Here is a 22938-nt window from a genome sequence, read left to right on the forward strand (position 1 = left end):
AAATCATAAACAGGCCAAGCTTTTGCTGCTCAGCCTGAAACTTAAGTACTAAGAAACATATCCGTGATACGATTAGCTACCCGGTTGGCTATGGTGGGGTTTTGCAGACCTGTCCAAGTGCATTTCGGTCAGTTGGGTATCCAACCCAAATTCACCAAGTGACATCCCAAAAATCAGTTCATGAAAGCAGACAATATGTTGATGTTCTAACTCACACCAACAGTTTGGACCTGGATATCAAATCCAATATACCATATCAAGATCAATATGGATAGGAAAAGCACATAGTGGATGTGATTCAAGATTATGTGTGGGTTTTGGATATCTAATAGATGTACTGTACTTCATAAATTTCCAAAGCAGATCAGACCATTTAGTTAATAGGATATGGAGATGCGTTCCTGATCCAGTTAAACGGCACTTGGTTGATCGAATGTCTGATCCAACCCGATCATTGATAACATGGCCGTCAACGGAGAGAGAGGGAGTAAGGATTGCGACTTTTACGCGTTTGCAAAGGGTCAAAAGATTAGGTGCAATATAATTGCACAAATATTTGTACATTAAGCACCTGATCACCCTCCATCTTGGGGACACGGCCTGTCAGATCGGGACTCTTGCATAGTGGGAAGATTACTTCCGAGAGATTTTTGGTCTGCCAAAAATTCCCAAGCAGCGTCCGTACGTATGCACAAAATGTAATGGTGACGCACCACAGCTCCATTCCTTAGAGCGGTTCCCCACACGGTTTCTTCCTCAGTTTTCTGGTTTGACCTGAGAGAAACCAGAAATCTCTCTCTCTTTCTCTGCAAAAACGTGATACACCCAATTCTTCCGTTTTGATCTTAGCTCTCCATTCTCCCCTTTTCTCCGATTGGTGATCGAATAATTCCGAGATGTCCAGCCACAAGTTGTTCAAGAAGAGTTTCAACGCGGGCAAATGGTAAGATTCTCGATCTTTTTGCTGTTTTTTTTTTCTATGTTTTCTGATGGGAACATCGTGGAATTGTTGTGGCTTTTTATTTGTAATCGAGAAAACTTCTAATCGATTTATGATGTGGGTGTTGTTAGTCTCGACAAAATATGATGTTGGTATGCCGGTTTATGATGTGGGTATTCTTTGTTTTCTAAGAATATGATGTTTCCACCGTTTTTTAATTTGGTTGTCTTCTTAATTGTCAGTTTTTGGTCAATAGGGCTGTGAATTGTGTTTTTATGTGTTTTTTCTTTGTTGGTTTTGAGTAGCAAGACGTCTTTGAAGCTTGCCTCGTCGAGAATGAGGTTGTTAAGGAACAAAAGACATGAACAATTGAAGGTGATGAGGAGAAATTTGGCTCAGCTTCTTCAGTCAGGCCAAGAACAGACTGCTATGGCTAGGGTATTTTTTTTTCATTTTCTGAACTGTACTTGTTTAAATTAATATCGGATTAGATTTTTTTCTCAAATTTGTATTTTTAGCCTTTTTTTCTGCACCATAATTTGCCACATAATCAAATAAACATTGGGTTGATGTTTCTTGTTGATAGGCTTTAGGCCTCTTGAAATTCAGCATTAGATCTTTTTGTTCCAACTTCACTATGTTAATTTGGTGGCGTGACATGATTGTATCTGGCCATGTCTGTGGATTGTCATGAGTCGATGCTAAAACTTCACTCACAGGGTGTTCATATTCTTGATGGATCTGGGACACATTTGTTCCAATGGCTGGAATTCTGAACCTCAAGGGCCCGTTTGTGCACAGCAGAAATCTGGGCTTTCTGCAAAAACACACAACATTCCATGCATTTCGGCTGCAATGCAAACATGGGGCTCCCTTTCCTCGTGGAAAGGGAGCCCCAAAATCAACGACAAACCCCCCTTTCAGCAGAAATGTTTACCGTTGGTGTGTGTGTCCGGTTCATTTACCGTGGAAGGATGCTCCGCTCTGATTGCGGCGCGGAGCATCCTTCCACGACATGCAATCACGCCCTAAGTAGGAGCCATCACTTTGGTTCAGTTGAAGGGAGCCATCACTTTGGTTCAGTTATGTTTTTTGTCAGTTTAGAAACAATCAGATTAAAACTGCTGGCCATGCAATTAGTTGATGCAGCCATAGCTAGAGATATGCTTTGATCTTGTATGAGTTGTACTTATGTGCTGATTGTTGAGTTTATAACTTTATACTATACAAAAAGAATTCAGGTCACCTTCTGGTTCAGGAGCTGACTTACTTTGGTCTGGTTTACTTATAGCTATGAACACTTGAGTCACTGACTGTTCATGATTTAGCAAACTGCGTGCTGCCTTATTTTTGGTTTGTTACATCCATTCCCAGTATTTCTATGAAAGAGAGTTCATTTGTCTGCATTGCTCAAAGAAGCCATCTCTAGGCTATTTTCTTATCCATCACTGATTTTATGCTCTAGCTCATCATCCATTCAATTTTGTGAAAATCTATCTGACTCAAAAGTACCCATTAGTTGCTTTTGCTCCAGATTCCATGATTGTTAATGGTTTAGCAATATCAAGCTTATGGAATTTCTCATATCAAAGACCTGCATAAGTTGTGTCTCTGTTCATTTGCTCTTGATCAGTAGCTGTCTCTATCATTATGTATGGGACATGGTATGATTCATTTGCAGTGTGCATTTTGTGCACCAAGTCTCTGAAGTTAACACTTAGCCAAAAGGAGGTTCCTGGGTTGGGTTACCTTTTAATTGAGCCTGCTTTTTGGGATACATATCTTTTCAGATGTTAATCTGTGAGAAGATAGACAATTTGACAATTTGACAATTCAAAGGAATCAGGGACCTTCTTTCTTATGTAGGTCCAGCATTCACAATTTCCTATTGATTATTAAATATTCCTACTTGAGAGCTGTAATTTTACATTGGTTGGATATTAAAGCAGGTTTGATTCATTTTTATAAAATCTATTAATGAACACCAAGGAGAATATTTGGCTATGTCAACATAAGAACTGATGCTAATGATCATCATGCTAAAGGGAATATAGCATGTTAATTGTTAGCCAGAAATTTTCTTTCCTGGTCAGACAAAATGATGGATTTTAGCTAAGATGCTATGATGGCTTGATGATTTTGTCAATAATCTAGAGTTCTAGACATTGTACGTAAACGTCTAATTAGTGGATATTGAACTAGAATTATAAACTAGTGGTAATGTTTGAGAATGTTGTCAAGCTATAAACGGGAACAATCTTAGTCTCAGAGTTCATTAATGGTGAGACTGAAGAGGATGAGAGGGATGACCAAAATGTTGTTTTCATACTACGAGAAAACTCTACATGTCTAGTTGATCAGAAAATATAGATTGCCTTTGCCAACCATGTCCAATCAGAGTGTACTAATTTAACCAAAAACAGAAGCTTATGACTAAAGTTTGCCCACTCAAAAGAATGACCTTGATCTTCCTATGGGACTATTTTGCCAAGTTACTTACAGTTGTCTTGCACTCCTAGGTATTTTCTATCTGCCCACTAGTGTCGGTTTTGGGTACACATGCCCCTTTTGTTAACCATTTAGAAAGGTAAAATGCTTTATACCACTCACTCATTATGTAACTCTATTTTTTATCGGTTGTTGGCCCTGTCCATAAGGCATTCATTGCCAATTGTGACTCTTAATAATGTTGGAAAGGCCATGAAGTTTCCTAATGTTAGGGATGCTATGATTTGTAAGATTGAGGTACTAAAGAAGAACCAGCCATGATATTTCAAAAGCAAGCTTGAGAAGAGGAATGTGTGGTTGCAATATAGTTCGATGGGAGATGACAATGAAAACACTACAATATATATATATATAGTGTGTGTGTGTGTGTGTGTTAGGGTGCTCCGGGAGCACCTACTCCCACCTAATAGAAGCTTTAATTTTTCAAATTTTTTTTTTTTTTTATGATCAAGTGCTATAGATATGATCTCCATGCATTTTTTTGGTAAAAACATGTTTTGGATAATGTGATTGTGACTTACAGGAGCATGTGAAAATCTTTAAGATCCTATTTAACTGTCTCAAAAATGGCCCCAAAGGGGTTTGGCGTAGTGGGATGGGGCCTAGGCTGCTTGGCAGGCGGTCTAGGTTCAAATCCCATGGGCATCACCCCTTGCTCAAGCCGAAGCGTGGCAACTCCCTGGGGACAAGGGGTAAGCCCACAGAGTTTTACGCTGCCAGGACAGTTACCGAAAGTTGTGGCAGGCAAAGCCAACGTGGCTAGGTCTCTGATCTTGGGGCCGGTTTCTCCATGTAAATATAAAAAAAAACTGTCTCAAAAATGAAAAGCATTGACACATGGAAAACTCTAGGTACACCTCATGAAAATTTCATTTTAAAGAGGAACCACCAGAAATATATGGTTATGCTAAAATTACAAGCCGTATTGTATGCAACTAAAATGGATTTAATTCCCAATTGTCTAGGCTAATAAACCAAAGATTAGTTACAGCTGCCCCATGATGAACCATGGCTTGTACAAGAAACTAGAAAAGCACTTGCTTGATGTTACAATATGTCATTTGGTCACTTTATTTGCTGAAGCTTTTTGTGTAATCCTTTTGTCCTAATCTATTTGTATTCTCATTCTACTTTCTTCTTGTATGGACAATTTTATCTTTCTAACCTTGCTTATAATTTAGTCTACGTACTAGTAGGTGTGTCAACGGGTCAGACCGAGAAAGTGGGCAGAACCAGCACATTACTCTCTCTCTCTCTCTCTCTCTATATATATATATATATATATATATATATATATATATATATATATATAGAGAGAGAGAGAGAGAGAGAGAGAGAGAGAGAGAGAGAGTAGCTCCTAAACAGTCTTATCTCATAAACCATCTTAAACAACTTCAAACGGACAAAGTTTCAGGTGTTTTGCTTAATCTGAAGTCAGACTTATTCTCTATAGCTTAGTAGAAAACTCCTTTTACATTAGCCATTTTTCATGTTCAGATACATATTCAGAGTGTTCAAAATTAACAGCTCATATTGCACCAAAAATCATAGTTTTAAGTGCTTTTTGCTTGAGCTGCACTGTTGTAATTATCATGGTTTGCTCAATGGAGAACTTGTATTTTTTTTAATGCAAGAACATGTATTTGTTTAAGTATTGTTTGTGCTCAGATGTGTTTTCTAAAGACATAAAAATTGATGATTGATATTGCAACTAAATTTGATGACAAAATATTCACATTTTTACTTCAACCAATTTAAAACGAAGCTTGTTTTTTAGTAAACAAGCAATGATAAACACATCTAATGATTCAGATCAAGTGAAGAACACCTAAAGCAGCCTACAATTTTTGGTGGGTCCTAATGGTGACCTAGCGAAAAAAGGGTAGGATGATCCCAACTTAATATATATATATATATATATATATATATATATATATATAGAGAGAGAGAGAGAGAGAGAGAGAGAGAGAGAGAGAGAGAGAGAGAGAGAGAGAGAGAGAGAGTTTGTATTTGGTACTATTGGAGGTCGAAACTATTGAGCTGAAAATCATAGGTAGAAGCTGTGTGTATGTGGATTGGGAGCATATGTGGATGGACCGGGACATGATTTGCATATTGACAGGGCACTTCCAGTGTTTTTTTTGCAAATCTGACCCCATAGATGTGTCCGACATGGGCCATTTGCTAGGAATCGATACTCGGATCACGAAGAATGCCATTTCTTTGAGCTTTGAATATTTATGAAAATTTTAGGCTGTTGATTTTTAAACCGTATAAAAGCCTACTACATGTTATAATTTGACGATCCAAGATTCAACTCTTAAAAAATTGATGGAGATTACATCTGTACAATCAAATTAAAAAAGAAGAAGAAAAAATCACCAAAAACCTCCATTTGTACATAATTCGTATTTCACTTCCTTCGCACCTAACTCCTACTCATATATATAGGATTTATCTAACATTAAACTAGTTATGTTTAATATTAGATGGATTCAACCTTATTAAAATGTCTAAAATACCCTTAAAAAAATAACATTTTTGAAAATGCATGGTTACTTTTTGAGGTAAAAAAGGTAACTTCGATAAATTCATAAAGTTACTTTTTTAAAAAAATGTGTTTTTCATTTTCCTCCAAGTTCAAAAGACCCATAATGCCCAAAAAAGTAATGATGTATTTTAAAAAGCGTCATTCATTTAAGGGTATTTTAGTCATTTTAATAATGTTGAATCTATCTACTGTTGAACACAACTAGTTTAATGTTTGCCAGTATGGGAATCAGAATTGGGAAGCAGTCAATCCAAAATTTTGGAGGATTCGGGAAGCGAATAGGAAGCGGTAGGGGGGAATCGTTGAAGAAGCGGTACAAGAGATTATGAGAAATAATGATAAAATGATGGATGTAAGAAGACAACTTTTAAATAATGAAGCTTTTTGAAGAAAAAAGAAGTATGCCAAAATGAATAATTAAGAAATAACGTCAACAATTGACAATTATTCCATCTTATTAGAAAAACTATCTAAGATCATTTAATAGAATAATTAAATAACACATATAATCAATAAAAATGCAAAACTTTTAAAACTGCAAGTTCATAAATTTATTTCGATGTTTGGATACAAAGCATTGAAATAATAAAAAAATTATGCAACATTTGATATGCAACTCATCACCTATATTACAATTCTAAGAAACTTCAAATAAGCCTAACAATAAAATTAACTATCATATGATACCTTTAAATAATAAGAAATGTACAAGAGTGCTCAATGCTATATAAACAACATCCAACAATATATAGCTAATTATGTATTGCTAATGCTTTCATATTAATGTAGATAACAACATATAGTTCTCAAACTTATTTCGTTGAGTCTTATCAATATGAACATAACATATTTAACCAAAGGACTTTAAAAATACATAATCAGGATGTTTACCATATAACACGAAATACGGTGATTGTTTGTTTAGAGCATCTATGGGAAGGCGATTTATTACATAGACTGAAGAATGAGAGGATTCTGTCCTAAGTCTCATTGCTAAATCATTGGCATGCATAATAGTAATGGCATTTTCTGTAATATGTTGATGTTTTCGTTCTGCAAGCCCATTCTGTTGAGGGGTGTGAGAACATGCCACCCTTCGAACAATTCCATTCAATTGCAGAAATTCAATGAACTCATTAGAGACATTGTAACGACCCCAATTCATACCCCTTGAAAATGCGAATTTTTTTTAACAGTGCGGAAAACTTCTCAGAGACCCGAGGTCCTCATAATTCCAATTCCAACTGGATAGCCACTCACCACAAAGGACTTACAATCATCATCCATAAGAACCAAAACAATCTCTTTATTTATGAATCAAAAATAAATTTCATAGACAATGTTTTACTCAACAGAAAGTAACGAAACAACTGACTAAAATAAAAAGAACTGAGAAGAACAGTAGAACTAAATGACAAAAAGAAAAAGCCACTCTATTCACTAGTGAAGCTATCAAGAACCAAGTGTGACTCTCGTGCCCTTCCAGTAGGTGCCAACTTCACTGATCACCTGTCCCTGAGAAAAACCAATAAAGTAAGGTGTCAGAACCGAAATCCTAAGCACAACTACTTCTAGTGAAATAGGTGAGAAAAAGAATATAGATAAGTTTTTATGCAATAATCTGAGGGAAATGCAACCTGACATTATATAACATTTAAGAATTTTTTCATGCAACAATTATAAGTGCTAAACATGCATCAACATTTAAGCACTAACAAGAAGCAAAACTTAAATATGCAATAAGAAGTAAACATTACACACTCACCATCATGTAATGATTGAGAAAATAATTAAAATATGCATGTTCTACTGCATAACAAGAAAATGCATGATTTTTGTGCAATGCAGAATCCTTTTATTATCTTTCATTTAAGTTTCCCTTTTTCCATATGCATGCCCTATTAAATGCATACAACTTTAAGTTCCTCTTTTTAATTACCGTTGCTCGCTGATACACCAAACGGGTACAATCCCCGAGGTCAAGTTAGGTTCCCGGGATAACTTAGCACACAATTTATATTTTATTACTAGGTTCCAAAATTAGCCCTCGAGCGAATCACCTTCGGAACATTAGACCTCCACATCTAATGTCAGGGACACAAGGGATACCCATGCCCATAAGTGCCACTTTCTTGGTACAAAAAACAACAATTGTCTCAAACACAACACTCCCAGGTAAAGTGGTGGACTCTCCCTAAAACCGTGGCCAGGAGAAGGAACCTTAATATCGGGTTCAGGGGACAAAAATAAAGCACACAGAGTTTTTGTATCCTCACAGTCTCCCAAAGATCGGATCTCTAAGATTCTCATTCTCCAGATAGGAGATCCTAGAACGTATATTACATTGTTCTTACTTATTATCTTTTATTAAAAATAAATTCTTTAAGTTTTGCAACACCATATGCAAAAAAGTAAAGGCAAAAACTCACATCCACCCCTGTGAGAATCCTTTCGGGACTCCTGCCCGTGAGGACAACTAGAACAGTGTAGTAGTGTGCAAAACCAACATGTGTGGTTTAAGTGATGCAATAAAACGTATATGAAAAACAACCAAGTCCATGACTCTCCGGGCCGATACTGATCCATTTGACCATCAATGTATCACACAACAAAACCAAAGTGATGTGTTATCTAACATCAGACTAATATGCCAAATGCACGTGCACCCATGCAAAACAAAGTCAATCATAAGCATGTAATTCCACACATCACATGCATTTTTGACATGCATATTTCCTATATCCATACACAAGTATCCATGTCAATGCATGCTCCCTTTGAGTGTGTGCACGTGAACAAAACTGTTTATTATGCATGTCCATGTTAAGTGAAACATCAACCATCTAGCATATGCATGATAACATATTTTGCATGATTTATTGCATAATCATAACACTGCCCCATGGCAAATTAAAATTTGCATATAGTGAGTTTGCATTCCACCTGCCTAACCAAGCAATTTATCAAAAGATTGAGCTATTGGTCAGGTGTGTCAACCCCGGACCGAATGGCATGTTGGTCGGCTAACCAATCCAACTCACATGAGCATACATAATTTGCAATCACAATAATATTTGAAAATCTAACCAAGCCAATCCAACTCGCATGAGCATACACAATTCGAAAATCCACTATTCTGCCATGGATTTCCATCATGCGCATGCATGGAAATCCATCTCTACCCGATCCCTCAACCATTTCACAAAGAACCCGTACCTTAGAATCGACGCTTGAAAGAAAAGCACAGGGATGCCGATAGCGGGGAGTGGCTCAATCAGGCATCGTCGGAGTGTCTGTTGAGTATAGGGAGAAAAATCACCGCAGGAAAAAGACTAAGAGAACAAAGCCCACAATTGGTTTTGAACTTGCGATGTTCCACCACAGTGAAACATGCACTGCTCCTACCAATCAAGCGAAGCCCCCATTCGCCGTTGTAGAGAGCGACATGTGTCGTCGCAGCCACTGTTGTGCACTGGTTGCAACTGCGTGCATCAGGTGCACGCAACCACAACCCCCAATATTGCAGCTGCACGAACCATGTGCCGCAGCGACGCATGGGGCAACGCAACTGCAGCGCACTCGCCACAAGGCTTGCAGAGCCCGGTAGGTGCTCTCCGAAAGGAGAAAACATGCAGACCCTTACTAGATAGCTCTTAAGCCCCAAGTAGCGGAGGGATTCAAAACTGGGCCTTTAGCTTGGCACATGACCCCGCTTACCACATGGATGTATTAACGGGTTTGAATCTGTAAAGTCCCTCCACAAGGGGACGTGCACAAATAGCTCCTACCAACCAAGCTGAGCCCCTGTGGGTTTCCCCAACGAGGGGGGATCAGGTAGGGGGGCAGCCCTGCCTGTTGGCCGGAACAGAGGAAAAAGAAAAAGAAAGGGGGCGTCGGCTCCCTGTCGGCCTCCCGGTGACCTCCGAGAGGAAAAAAAGAGAAGGCAGCCGGCAGGGGAGGTTGTCGGCCTCCTATGGGTTCCCCGGCAACCAAAGAGGCACCAATGGGGGAGAGATCGTCGCAGGGAGGCCCGTCGGCTCCCTGTCGGCCTCCCGGCGAACTCACAGCAGAGAGGGGGAAAACAGAGGGAGAGGGAAGAGAAAACAGAGAGGGAGAGGCGACGTACCTGGTTGCCCGACGTCGACGGTTGTTGCAGGCAGGGGAGCGAACGAGAGATAGAGAGGGGAGAGGGGAGAGGGGTTGTGCGTAATGCCTCCTCTCCCTCTGCGTTGCTTAATAGGAAGGCATAGGGGGAAGAGGGGAGATCGTGGCCCCGTCGGTTACGGGGAGCCCCTTTCGTGCGAGGCAGATACAAGGAGGAAGGGGAAAAAGGTCGGACCAAGGTTTTAAAAACCCTACCGGGTTACGGATCCGGGTCGAGTCCGACCCGAGTCTGAGTGTTTAATTTTTTTTTTAAAACACGGGTTTTTAGAAACATACTCCCCACTTCCATCACTTTGGAAATTAAGAATAGTTGAGGAAAACTAATTTTTGACATAGGCATGAAACTTATGAAAGATATCAAAAACTTTAGATTTTTGTTTCATAAAAAATATCCAGGAATAACGAGAAGTCATCAACAAATACAACATAATATCTACTTCTAGAAAAGGATTTTTTTGGAGCAGGATCCCAAACATCAAAGTGCATAATCTCAAAGGTTTCGAAGTTCTTTCATTTATGAAATGAAAAGGAATTACATGACTCATGTAAACTTGACAACTGGAACACAATGTCTTATTTAAACCATGACTCAAACTCGTCTCTGGAATCAACTTATAAGAGACAAGATTTTCAATAAATTTATGACTACAATGACCCAATCAACCGTGCCAAAGATTAGCATTATTGACAAGACTCACGGTGAAAGCAGGGGGACTTCTTAGGAGTCGAAGTTGATGATGAAGATAAACACTTTTGCAATGAATTTTCTTTAAAGATGTACATGTTCACACGTCTCTCCCCTTCAGCATACGTTGTCTTCATGCGAAGATCCTTCACATGCACAGAAGGAGTGAAAACAATGCAAGAATTAATATCATCAACAAGTTTAGAAATAGACACCAGTTTTTTTTTTATATTGGGTGCACAAAGAACATCAAAAAGTTTAATAAACTTAGACTTAGAAGAGGGAACAAAGACATTTCTAACATAAGTGATGGGATGTTTGGCATCGTCACCCTTGACAACACTGCTCTTTCCAGAATATCTAATGGGACTAGAAAGTTTACCTACATCTTCAGTGATGTGACTAACTGTTCTGGAATCAGCATACCAAATTCCTTGATCATCCTGCTTTACATTTAGAGAGTTTAGGGTAACAAGCAACACATTCAGATCACCTACATTTTTTTCTTTTTCAGCAATTGACTGGTTCATAGTTGGTCTAACTGGATTCCCTTTATGATAAGTGGAGTTGAGATCATCTTTATGATAACAATTAGCATTCGCATGTCCAAACTTTCTACATATAAAACAAATCAAGACCCTTCTGCCCCCCAATATTAACACTGTTGGTGTTTAAAGCATTAGAGAAAGGTAAAATACCTCTACCTTGTTGAATCTCAGTTTTTTCACGGCCACGGCCTCCTTGGTAACCTCCTCTTCTCCTTCCCCTATGTGTCAGTGTAAACAACACCTCATGAGAGTCATATGACAGCCCAAAGTTTCCTATGGCATGCGTGAGATTCATCTCAAACTGAAGTAATTGTGGCCTAAGATCTTCAAAGGATGGGAGAATAGGAAAACACTGCTACATAGTGGAGATAACATGATACTCATCTCCCAGGCCAGATAGTGTTTGTTGGACTTTGTCACGATCAGAAACAGTCTCTCCGACCAGGGCTAACTGGTCAGTGATTTCTTTCAACAACAACAACAACTACGCCTTCATCCCAAAACAATTGGGGTCAGCGATATGAACCAAAAAAGAAATTCATTTTGGGTCTTCCACATGAATCCTTTTCCTCCAATCATTTCTATCCAACGCCATGTCCTCGGTGAGGTTCAAAGCATTCATATCCTTTCCTATCATCTCCATCCAAGTCTTCCTAGGCCTACCTTCTAACTGGAGCATCATTAGGCCTTCTAACTGGAGCATCATTAGGCCTTCGCCGAATATGTCCAAACCACCGTAAACGATTCTCTCGCATCTTATTTTCAATGGGTGCAACACCTACCTTCTTACGTATCTCTTCGTTCCGAATCTTATCTTTTATTGTATTTCCACACATCCATCTAAGCATCCGCATCTCAGCTACACTCATTTTTTGAATATGATGTCTCTTGGCAGCCCAACATTCCGTACCATATAGTAAAGCGGGTCTAATAGTCGTCCTATAAAACTTTCCCTTCAACCGCAATGGCATTCTACGATCGCACAGCACTCCAGTAGCACTTTTCCATTTCATCCACCCAACCTTTATCCTATGATTTACATCTCCATCAATTTCTCCATACTTTTGAATGATGGATCCCAAATATTTGAAATAATCATTCACCGGTATATCTTGCTCACCAAGCTTCACTACACTCCCATCCCTACTTCGTTGCTTACTAAACCGACATTCCATATATTCAGTCTTACTCTTACTCAACTTAAAACCTCTAGCTTCCAATGTCTGTCTCCATAATTCTAACTTAGCATTAACCCCAGCTCTAGACTCATCAATCAAAACAATATCATCAGCAAACAACATACACCACGGTACATTTTCTTGAATTGATCTCGTAAGCTCATCCATCACTATCGCAAATAGGAAAGGGCTTAAAGCAGATCCTTGATGTAACCCAACCGTTATCGAAAAATTGGTTGTCACCCCTCCACAAGTGCGGACATTGGTTACTACTCCTTCATACATATCTTTAATTATACTAATGTACTTTAGAGAAACACCTTTCTTCATCATTGTCCACCAGAGAACGTCCCTAGGTACTCTATCGTATGCCTTCTCTAAATCAATAAAAACCATATGCAAATCTTTGTTCCTCTCTCTATATCTTTCACTTTATTAAAATATTTCATAATACTTGAGGATCCCTTCTTAAGGCTTTGAAAATCTTTCTTCAAATACATAACTCTGAATTCTGAAATTTGAGAATATGTTTTGACTATGCTGTCCCATAACTCTTTGGTTGTATAGTCGTCCGGTATTCCAATGAGAACTTCTTGTGATAGGGTAGAAGTGAGGTAGGCTACAACTGTTTGATCCCTTTTAATCCATGACACATATTTAGGATTTTTGATATAGACCACACTCACTGCCTCTTTGTCGTCTCTCTGCTCCTGCATGATAAACTCTAATGGTATTTTAATTGATCCATCAAGATGGCCAGATAGATTGCGACTTTTGATAAAAGGGATAATTTGCCTTTTCCAAGTCAGAAAATTACTGTTATTCAGTTTCCCTTTGAGGTAGGAAACTATAAGACAACATGGATTGTGGAACATTGGTGTCCATGAGAAAGGAGTGAAGAAAAGAAACAACAAAAAATATGATGATAGAAAATGCTATGTAAAAAAAAATGATGATTCTTTCATATGAAAATAAACTCAAGAATGGAGAAGACTGCTGAAATAACCAAAGAATACGACACAATAAGAAATAAAGGAGAGAATCAGAATTTTCATGGCAACGGTTTGAAACAGATCCACAACATAGATATAAAAAAATCAAATTCACGGTACCAGCATAGGCAGAACCAAAATAGAAATAAATAAATTAACGACACAGGAACGGTATTCACAACACAGAAAATTTAACGACCAGACGAAAGGAAATCAGGCTCGTTATGCAGAAAATGACGGTTCTGGCCAGATATGCGACACATAGAATAGCGACCCAAAAAAAATCAGGCAGCAAATAATATTCACGATCCAGAGAATAATCAGATTCATGATCATAATATAACGATTCTGATCAGAAGAACGATACAAATAATAACGACTGAAAAACAGACAAGAAATAACAACCCAATAAATTGGAACCTCGTTGTAAATCTGATTATTGATCGTCGCAGGTCTAGAAACGTAGACAGATCACACCCAGTCAGATTTAATCACAAATCGACATATTTGATCACGCAGGAACACGTAGACTGATTATGCCCAATCACGAACCTTGCTCTGATACCATGTTAGAACAACAAGGTGTGTGTGTACCTGGTTTGAGACTTGTTTGGATCTACAGAAATGGTAGTGATGAAGGACGACATGCTGAGTGACTCTAATTTCAAAGGCTGCAGCCACAGCCCAGGCATGAATCTGTTTAATATATATTGCAACCTCTAATTAGGGCTGTCATAAGCAACCCTTGAGTATACAAACTAATTACAAAGCATGTTTGGATCTCAGATCCACATCAGACCCAAATCCAAACCCGGGACAATGCAATAAATGGATATGGCGTCTTAACATTCACCGTAGGGCATCACCGTAGGGGAATGCCCTAGCATAAAACAAAATTCTCTTAGAATTCATTTTCATAGGATGTGACTAGAATTTCACGGCCGTTTCCTACTGATGCCAACCTTCTTCCTTTATCCAGGCTTGGGACTGACACTAGTAGGATCAAAAGCCCCCTAATGGTGGAGTTCGTGTGTGTGTGTGTTTGTGCGCGCATGTGTGTAAATGTAAGAAGGAGAGTTGCAGACCTTTTTTTATAGTCACAAAGGATGAAAAGGGAGAAGGAAAAGTTGTTGCAAGGAAAAAAGAAGAGAAAGTCGCCAACGTTGTCATGACATGAAGAGAAAGAGTGAGAGGTAAAATATTAAATGATAAAAAATAAAAAAATAAGTAAATTTTTAAAAATTTGAAGTTTAGATAGGAAATTTCTAGGATCTTTTATAAAATAAAGCACAAAGGGCTATTTATTGTTGGAGATCATCACTTATATAGTCAGTATTTTGCGAAAACAAAAGGTAATTTATAAACTATTTGATACTCCTTATTTTTGAAGTATTTATACAATGAAGAAGTATCCAAAACTTGAAGCATCATTTCCACCAGTGTCCAACACTTTGAACTTAAAAATAGCCATTTATGAGTGGTGTCAAGAAGTGTCGATAGTCAGACACAGCTAGACAAGTGTATTGAATCTCTAGCAGTGTCCAAGTAACATAGATATACCAATGTGTTGATAGGTGACTTCTTCACAAACTTTATACCTTTTTATCTTCATTTTATATTCCTAGAATGTAAATGGAACAAACTTGATTCGGATCTAAGCATTACTCAATTTGACCTAATCGAATTTGGAATCATATTTGGAGTTGGATGGGAAAAAGGTGATACCAATTTCAGATTTGATTATCTAATCAGATATGTATTATCCATCAAATTCATCTTCGGGTTCAGTTGCAAAGCTGCACACAGAATCCAAATGTGATTATTGATTGTATGTCACCTGCGTTATCGAATCCAGCTAATAAGTTTCAGATTTGGTTGGATATCTGACCTAACCTGATCCTTGACACCCCTAGATCTTCCTCCATCTCAGGCTCTCATTAATATCATCATGAGTTTCGGAATGAGTTTTTGTGTAGTTCTAGTGTTTTTCATATGTGTCAATTCCTTGTGGGTGGAAGCATTCTTTTTATTTCCCTTCCTTTTATTCAATTATATTTTCTTGTTAATTGTTTTTCAAGCCCTCTGTGTTGTTGCTTATGTGTATAAGTATTGTTTCCTTTCAGTGTGTAATTCATTATAAAAATAATATGCCAATAATTGCTTGTAAAAAATTTATAATAAATATACAACTGATATGGGTGGATGATATAAACAAAATAAGGTTTTTCTTTTAATATATTACATATGGGTAGTAAATATAGGCAATACAAGTTTTATCTTAGTATGAGTACATGCTTTCATAGAACTCTAAAAAGGACTTGCAAAAAAGATGGTCCCATATCGATGGGGTGGAAGGAGGAGGGCCTCCTTCCACCTCTATTTAAAGGCAGTGCCCCTTGGGTTTTCATGCTTCAAATTTCAAAGCAGTTCATGTGCTAATAAGCCTGCCCATTTACATGGGTAACAGGATGGAATTGTCCACGTGGGCACCACCTTTTCAAAGAGCACATGCCCTTTTAAAAAGTGAGTCAACCATTGTCTTGTGTTACTGTTCTTTTGTTTTTTACATTTGAAATCGCGAAAAACTCACGATATTTTCCAAACATGCGAGATTTTGAAAATCTTGCAATATTATCACTATTTTCTCATTTTATGAATAAGTCACTCACAATAATATCATGAGATTTTCAATATCTCGGCGATATTTGTGACTATGAATGTAGTTATATCTTAAATTCTACTTGAATTTTTATTATGTTCTTTCATGTTCTATGGTGTTCACTCATTCATCATTTGTGCCAACTCCTATATGTCTTTCAGGTTGAGCATATTTTCAGGGAGGAGAACACAATGGCAGTATACGACTTGATTGAATCATTTTGCGAACAAATCGTGGCTCGTTTGTCAATTATTGAGTCACAAAAGTATGTTCACCAAATCACAAGCTTATACAATGCAATGTTTATGTCATACATTGAAAATTATGTAATTTATTGATTCACATTGGATCCCATGATAAATAGTGTTCACTACCATCCTGAAGTTTCTTCAAGAAAACATTTTCTGTAGCCTATATTAAGTGGTCAAAAGGAACCACTAGCGACAAAACCAAGTGTTGCAGTCAAGGTTGTTAAGGGGTAATGGTGCTTTTTTTCTCATTTTTCTTTTCTATTTTTTGTTTGGTTGGTGGGACGGCCCTGTGGCAGATGGTAGTGGACAGGGATCTCAAGCAAGAGGGAGATTAGGTAAATTTCCTCTTGCGCAGGCATATAACTAGTAAATGATCTGTATCTGGAAAAAGGATGAATAATAATAATGAGAGGTAGATGAGACAGTCTGTGGCAGATCAGAGTGGTGGGGGTCTATACAGAAAGGAGTTTGGGGTTGTGCTGATCACAAAGAGTTTTAAGTCTCTCTCAACCTCTCAAGCTATGAGAACAGCATTTATAGGACTCCAGTAAGACAAAAGCATAGGACCAAGACATAGATCCAACTAGATCAAATAAGATAAGTATGGTTAAAATTGGCAATTGGCATATTATGGAAAGCTAATTCCCTGAAGTATTAATTACAGATAGTGCTTCAAGAAAAAGTTGAAAAAATAGTTTTTTATAGTATGTGTCAATGTTTTTATCCTTTTTGGTTGAGAATCTAATCAACATCTTTACACTAAAGTTGAAAAGTTTCAGTGAGAAATTGATGTGTTCATTTTCTTGTTATTTGCCTGTCTGTCTAGTGGTCCACCTCACGTCTTCTTATCATGTGAGTCTGTCTGACTAGCAGTCCACCTGGTCATGTGTTCTTACTGTGTGGGTCAGTCTTTCTAGTGTTCCATCTGTTCCTGTTCTTAGAAACATCAAATTCATAGGTAAAATAATTTTGACGAGATGAATATGATTGTCTTATCAGTTTAGTTGACTGCAGTTTCTCTTGTTAACTTCTTTCTACAGAAAATGCCCCATGGACTTGGAAGAAGCAATCTCCAGCATAGTGTTTGCATCCCCAAGATGTGCTGAAATACCAGAACTGATGGATGCCAATACCCATTTTACAGCCAAATATGGGAAAAACTTCATTTCTGCTGCTGTAGAACTTCGAGCAGGATGCCGTGTGAATCACACAGTAAGTACTCTTAGAAGCTACATATTTGACATTTTGCACTATGATAAAGCAAGACTCTGTAGTAATCCAGGGAAAAAAGAAAAAGACCATAACCTTGAAAGCATGCTAACAGAAGGGTAAGTTGATGATCTTGTTAGTGTTGGTTCAGCATCATAATCGTATTACCTTGCTCCAGGTCATTGGGAAGTTATCTGCTAAAACACCAGATGGTCAGACAAAATTAAAGATATTGGCTGCAATTGCAAAAGAACATAATGTTGATTGGGATCCTAATGCAGCTGAAGAACAAGACATCTTAGAACCTTTGGAGAAAAAGCTTGTAAGATCTGATGAAGCTCTCTTTTGTTACAGTAAACTTTGTTTGATGACTTGATGTCAGTCGGTTTAACTTATATATTTGATGTGCAGGCTGGTCCAACTGGATTTATGAGTGCTGCCAAGATGTCCACTGAATTTCCTAGTGTTTCCAAGAATGCTCCTGGGTCAAAAGTTCCAGATCATGATGCAAGCTGCAGATCACAGGATTCAAACTTTCCAATGAGTGCTCCCAGCACTGATGCTTCAAAAGTTAATTCCTTTTCACAAACTGAATCAAGGCAGCCAAGTGTAACAAGTGCTCCTGATCCTGGCACTTCAAAAGCTAAGGCTTCACCAGAAACTGAAACAAGAACTCCAGGTGTGAAATATGTTTTCTTATTTTACTAGGTGATGCTTCTTATTCTTTTGATTATATAAAAAACAAAAGTTTCCAAGAAGGGACCCAACAGGGTTGGTTGTATAATTACATATCTGTCACTCCAAAAGAAGAATCTTAAAATGCATATAGATACTACAGTTATGAACTCTAGAAGCACTTGTGATTCAACTAGGCTAGTAGCTTGTGCTGTTTACAAATACATTTGTTCTAAACTTGTGGAAATAGCTCATCTTTTCTCATGTTGACTGCTTGTATGAATTATATTGTGTTTTGTGCAGAAAATGTCGCTGCAGGCACTGTTACAGATTCACAATATAAGCGTGAGAGTATTTCATTAGAGAAAAGTTACTGGAATATGCAGTTCAAGGATGCAACTGCAGCAGCACAGGCAGCTGCTGAATCCGCAGAGAGGGCAAGTATTGCGGCAAGGGCTGCTGCAGAACTCTCTAGCCTTGAGAGGATGTCAAGGCAGAATTCCATGGAATCACATGAATCAGCTTGTGGTAACAGAGGCAATGTACCTCTAGAATTATCTAGCTCGAAGTTGAATGAAACTTTTCAAGAGGCCCCAGTTAAGAAGAACGAGTATCCACCTAAAAATTTTCATGCTACACAAGCTGCCTCTCAGAGACAAGAGGGAGTTTGCCATGACCTTGACAATGAACAGAAGCCCACAGAAAGAAGAGGATATGACCATGGAAGTCAGTCAAGACCCAACAGATCTGGTTCTTCTCTGTCAAATGTGTCTTCTAATGATGATGTATCAACGGTTTCTAGCATACCAAGGAAGGGAGCACATTCTCCAAACATACATCCTGAGAGGGAGATTTCGAACAAGAAATGGCAGAGTGATAAAAGTGAGGATGGTCTTCATGGAGAAGGAAGTATAAAGAAAAGATCAAGCCTATCTCATTTCGATGACAGCATTTCCAGTGATTCTGAGTCAGAGACAGATATAAAAAGTTATGATGTTTCAAAGGTTGCTAGCATGCAAAGGAAGGAAAATTCTCCAAACAGCCCTCCTGAGAGAGAGACTTTGAACAAGAAGAGGCAGAGTAATAAAAGTGAGAGGGATGGTCTTCATGGAGAAGGAAGTATAACTAAAAGATCAAACCTAACTCATTTCAGTGACAGAACTTCCAGTGATTCCAGGACTGAGACAGATATGCAAAACTATATATTTGGCAATGACAATCGTCATTTTTCTTTTTCTTCAGTTAGTGCAGAACAGGAAAACTCAGGAGGAGAAACTGTACAACCTATATCAGCTCATGACTCTGCACCAGTTTATGATGACTATGGTCCAGAAAGTGATGATTGTTTGGAATCGGAGGATGAGGCTGTTGAATCCAAATCTGATAGTTTTGCTCCTAATGCAAAAAAAGCATCTAGTACAGTCTCACCGACATTAGATTCTTGGAAGGAATCTCAAAATGAATCATCAACAGGCAGTGGTGGCCGTGTACCATCTCATTCTATGACAGATGTGCCAAGTCGCTCTTCATCATCAAAAAGGAACAAGAATGCAACAGTCCTAACACCGTCTTATGATCCTTCTGATGCAACCTTTGATAACTCAGATGGCCTTGCTGGCAGCAGTGAGGAAGAAAGAGACAAATTGATACAGAGGGGAGGGAGGTATTCTCGAAGTCCACCAAGTGTGCATAATGTTTCTTCTACCAGAGCTAGTCCACCTTCTTCTGGTAGCATTGAGCGTGGGTCTATTGAATCCTCCCACCGTCCAAGAAATGAAGAGGGAAGAAGCAAGAAAAAGCAGCCACCTGTAATATATGATCCAGATCCAGATCCAGATGCAGATTCAGATGATTCATTTGTGAGTAGGAATACTCATGGCCGAAAGAGTTTAGTGAAGCCATCTTTGCCAAGAAAAGACCAGAAACATTTGAATTCATCAGAGGCATTTTCCGAGCATGGTGATTACTTTGACCAAGTCACGATTCCGGCCTCTTTCACCAACGCTGGAGGTCCAGAACCTTCAGTTGATTCAGGTTCTGATGGCTCTGGCAATTTCAAATTTGGTAGGCTAGTAGGTGGACTGAGAAACAAAGGTTACACTCGTCCTCCTTATGTAAAGAACCCATCACACATCTATTCACGTGATGTTAATACTCAGAGAAATGAAGAAGCTGATGACAAACATGGAAATTTTGGCCCAGATAAGATCACAAGCAATTTGGAGGAGGATCAGGAGACTTCTAAAGGGAAGGAGTCTCTTCCTGGTAATCGAAGGAGGGAAACCAATAGCCCGAGGCACCTTAATGATTATGCTGGTTCAGATAGTGATGAATCTGTCGATTCTGGAGTCCCCATTCACCAAAGTATTAGGACTAAACGGGATAAGAATGGTGGGCCTTCATACAGGACTACTCTTTCAAGTAATCTTCAATGGCAGTCCAAAATCAGTGGTAGTGAGCGTGAGGTGCCAGATTCTTTTGGTTCCAGTGTTAGCATGAAAAGCAAACCTCCTCGACAGCCTTCTCTTTCACGAGTTGAAGAACAACATAGGGTAGTGGACGAGGATGTAATGTCAGATGGCATGAAGCCATCTGATTCCGAAACATTTAAAGTCAAGAGGCCATCTAAACAGGAGTCTCTTTTTGAGCTGCCAAGAAGAACCGACAGCTCAGGAGCATCTTATGACTACTGTGATTTGGATAATGCTGAAACTCTTGATGCTAGGACAACTGTAAATAAGGATATGGGCGGTAGGCGGAATAAGCTTACTGCTTCTGTGAGGACTGCAAGCCGGGATACTCCTTCACAGCCTACAATCAGTAGTAGTCCAAGATTTAGTGGTCAATTGGATGCAGAATCTTCCATGGACTCTATTGTTGGTGAGAGAAGCTGGCCTCGCAAATCAGTTCCAGTTTCACATGTTGAAGAACCTAAGCATACATCCAGGACTGTAGTATCCCGCAGCATCAAGGATGTCCAGCAACCTGGTTCAGAATTTTTGAAAGAAGATTTGAAGCTATCTCCACTGAAGGAAACACGTGTTGAGACACGAAGGACAGAAATCAAAACCGCAAGGGCATCTTATGATTATGTCGAGTTAGACATTTATGAGCCCACTGATACTGGTACATCAGTGCACCATAATATGGTTAATAAACTCAGTAAAGTTGGTAATCCATACAGGACTTCCCCTCGGGACAATCCTACACCTCAGCCAACAGATGGATCTGGTTCAAGAATTGTTAGTGAGGAAAGCCAGCCTCGAAAATCAGCTCCAGTTGCACATGTTCAAGAAAAACCTAAGCCTGCATCCAAGGCTATAGTATCAGACAGCATGAAGGTCATCAAAGAAACTGGTTCAGAAATTTTGAAAGACTTGAACCCATCCTCGCTGAAGGCAACTCGTGTTGAGACACGAAAGATAGAAATCAAAACCTCAAGGACATCTTATAATTCTTCTGAATCAGACGGTGATGAACCTACTGATGCTGATAAATTGGTGAACCGAGATATGGTTAATAGACACACTAGGATTGGTGCTCCATACAGGACTGCCCCTCGGGATGATCCTCCATCTCAGCCAACAAACCGAGCTGGTTTAAGATTTAGTAGCAAGGTGGAGGTGCCAGATTCCAATGACTCCGGCGTTGGTTTCCAAACTCAGCCTCTTGAAACACTTCCAAAATCAGAACAAGTCAAGCCTGTAGCCAAGGCTGTAATTTCAGATACCAAGAGAGCAGATGTTAAAATTTCTGATCCAAGTGGCAAATCTACATCTAGAGAGAACTCAATTCAACGTGCTTCCCATGTTCATCCAAACTTGCCTGAATATGATAACATATTGGAGATGTTTGCAAGGCGACACCAACAGTAGATGGTGCCATAAGAAGTGCTGAAACCAAGAATTGAATACTGCTTAGATTTGAAAAGTGAGCCTCTTAAGCTGGTTCTTTCATTGTCTCCATTGTAAATGGGAAATGCTTTCCTACATTTTCTATGCATGCAGGTACAGTGACTACTTGGTACGTTGTGGGTTATGTTTTTTTAAACGGATGGTTCAGATCACAATTTGTGGAACACTGATAAGTGAACCTGACTCTGCATTGATTCAAGCAGTTGTTGCCTGCTCTAGATAGGAGAATAAAAGTATCCACTGTACTGTACTCACCCATGTGTAAGATCTCATCTCATTTTCTCAAACATAAATTCTGTCTTGATTTTTTTTCTTTTTTTTTCATTTGGTCTAGTAAATGAAGAATTGTGTGTAAATATGTGGTGATAATGCGTGATTTATCAGAGGTTTTCATATGTCGAGCTGAATCTTCTGTTCTAGATGAGTTTATGAAAAATCAGTGATTCAAATTCTTGTATCAGTCACCAATTTAACTTTGGGAATTCAGTCTGCAGCTGACACTTTGTCCAGGTGACTTGGTCGGTTTTTCATGTTGTATATAGTTTACAGATTGAGATTTGAATTGCCTTGGGTTTCTGGGAAAACTTGGAAATAATCTGGCTCGAGTCCTGCTAAGTCAAAAGCTGATTGAGGACTTTCGAAGTTTGTCCATGTTTACTTTGAT

At 38.6% G+C, this 22938-nt stretch overlaps 1 protein-coding gene across 3 annotated transcripts; it reads left to right on the top strand.

The window, feature by feature from the left end:
- Positions 1 to 594: 594 nt before the first annotated feature.
- On the top strand, positions 595 to 22723 carry LOC149830039 (uncharacterized). 3 transcript variants are annotated; one of them, XR_016433789.1, is made up of 8 exons: positions 595 to 943; positions 1246 to 1378; positions 16387 to 16490; positions 17517 to 17688; positions 17864 to 18007; positions 18097 to 18364; positions 18664 to 22290; positions 22368 to 22723. XR_016433789.1 is itself a non-coding variant. In XM_090016276.1 (7 exons), exons 1-7 carry the CDS (start codon positions 897 to 899, stop codon positions 22233 to 22235), a joined length of 4440 nt encoding a protein of 1479 aa, XP_089872402.1. In that variant the 5' UTR covers positions 595 to 896; the 3' UTR covers positions 22236 to 22723. The 3 variants fall into 3 exon arrangements, 2 of the variants coding, with proteins under 2 accessions (XP_089872402.1, XP_089872403.1); XM_090016276.1 differs by having other exon boundaries at positions 18664 to 22723; XM_090016277.1 differs by lacking the exons at positions 595 to 943; positions 16387 to 16490 and having other exon boundaries at positions 1245 to 1378; positions 18664 to 22723.
- Positions 22724 to 22938: the final 215 nt, after the last annotated feature.

This window comes from Nuphar pumila, chromosome 8 (assembly GCF_984573655.1).
Source record: "Nuphar pumila chromosome 8, dmNupPumi1.hap1.1, whole genome shotgun sequence".
NCBI classification, from domain to species: Eukaryota; Viridiplantae; Streptophyta; class Magnoliopsida; order Nymphaeales; family Nymphaeaceae; genus Nuphar; species Nuphar pumila.

Excerpts from the sequence above, each read along its gene's own strand:
- LOC149830039 (XM_090016276.1), top strand. The coding sequence starts at position 897 with ATGTCCAGCCACAAGTTGTTCAAGAAGAGTTTCAACGCGGGCAAATG. Across the intron at positions 18,008-18,096 it reads AACCTTTGGAGAAAAAGCTT|GCTGGTCCAACTGGATTTAT; the intron begins GTAAGATCTGAT and ends TTTGATGTGCAG. Across the intron at positions 18,365-18,663 it reads AACTGAAACAAGAACTCCAG|AAAATGTCGCTGCAGGCACT; the intron begins GTGTGAAATATG and ends TGTTTTGTGCAG.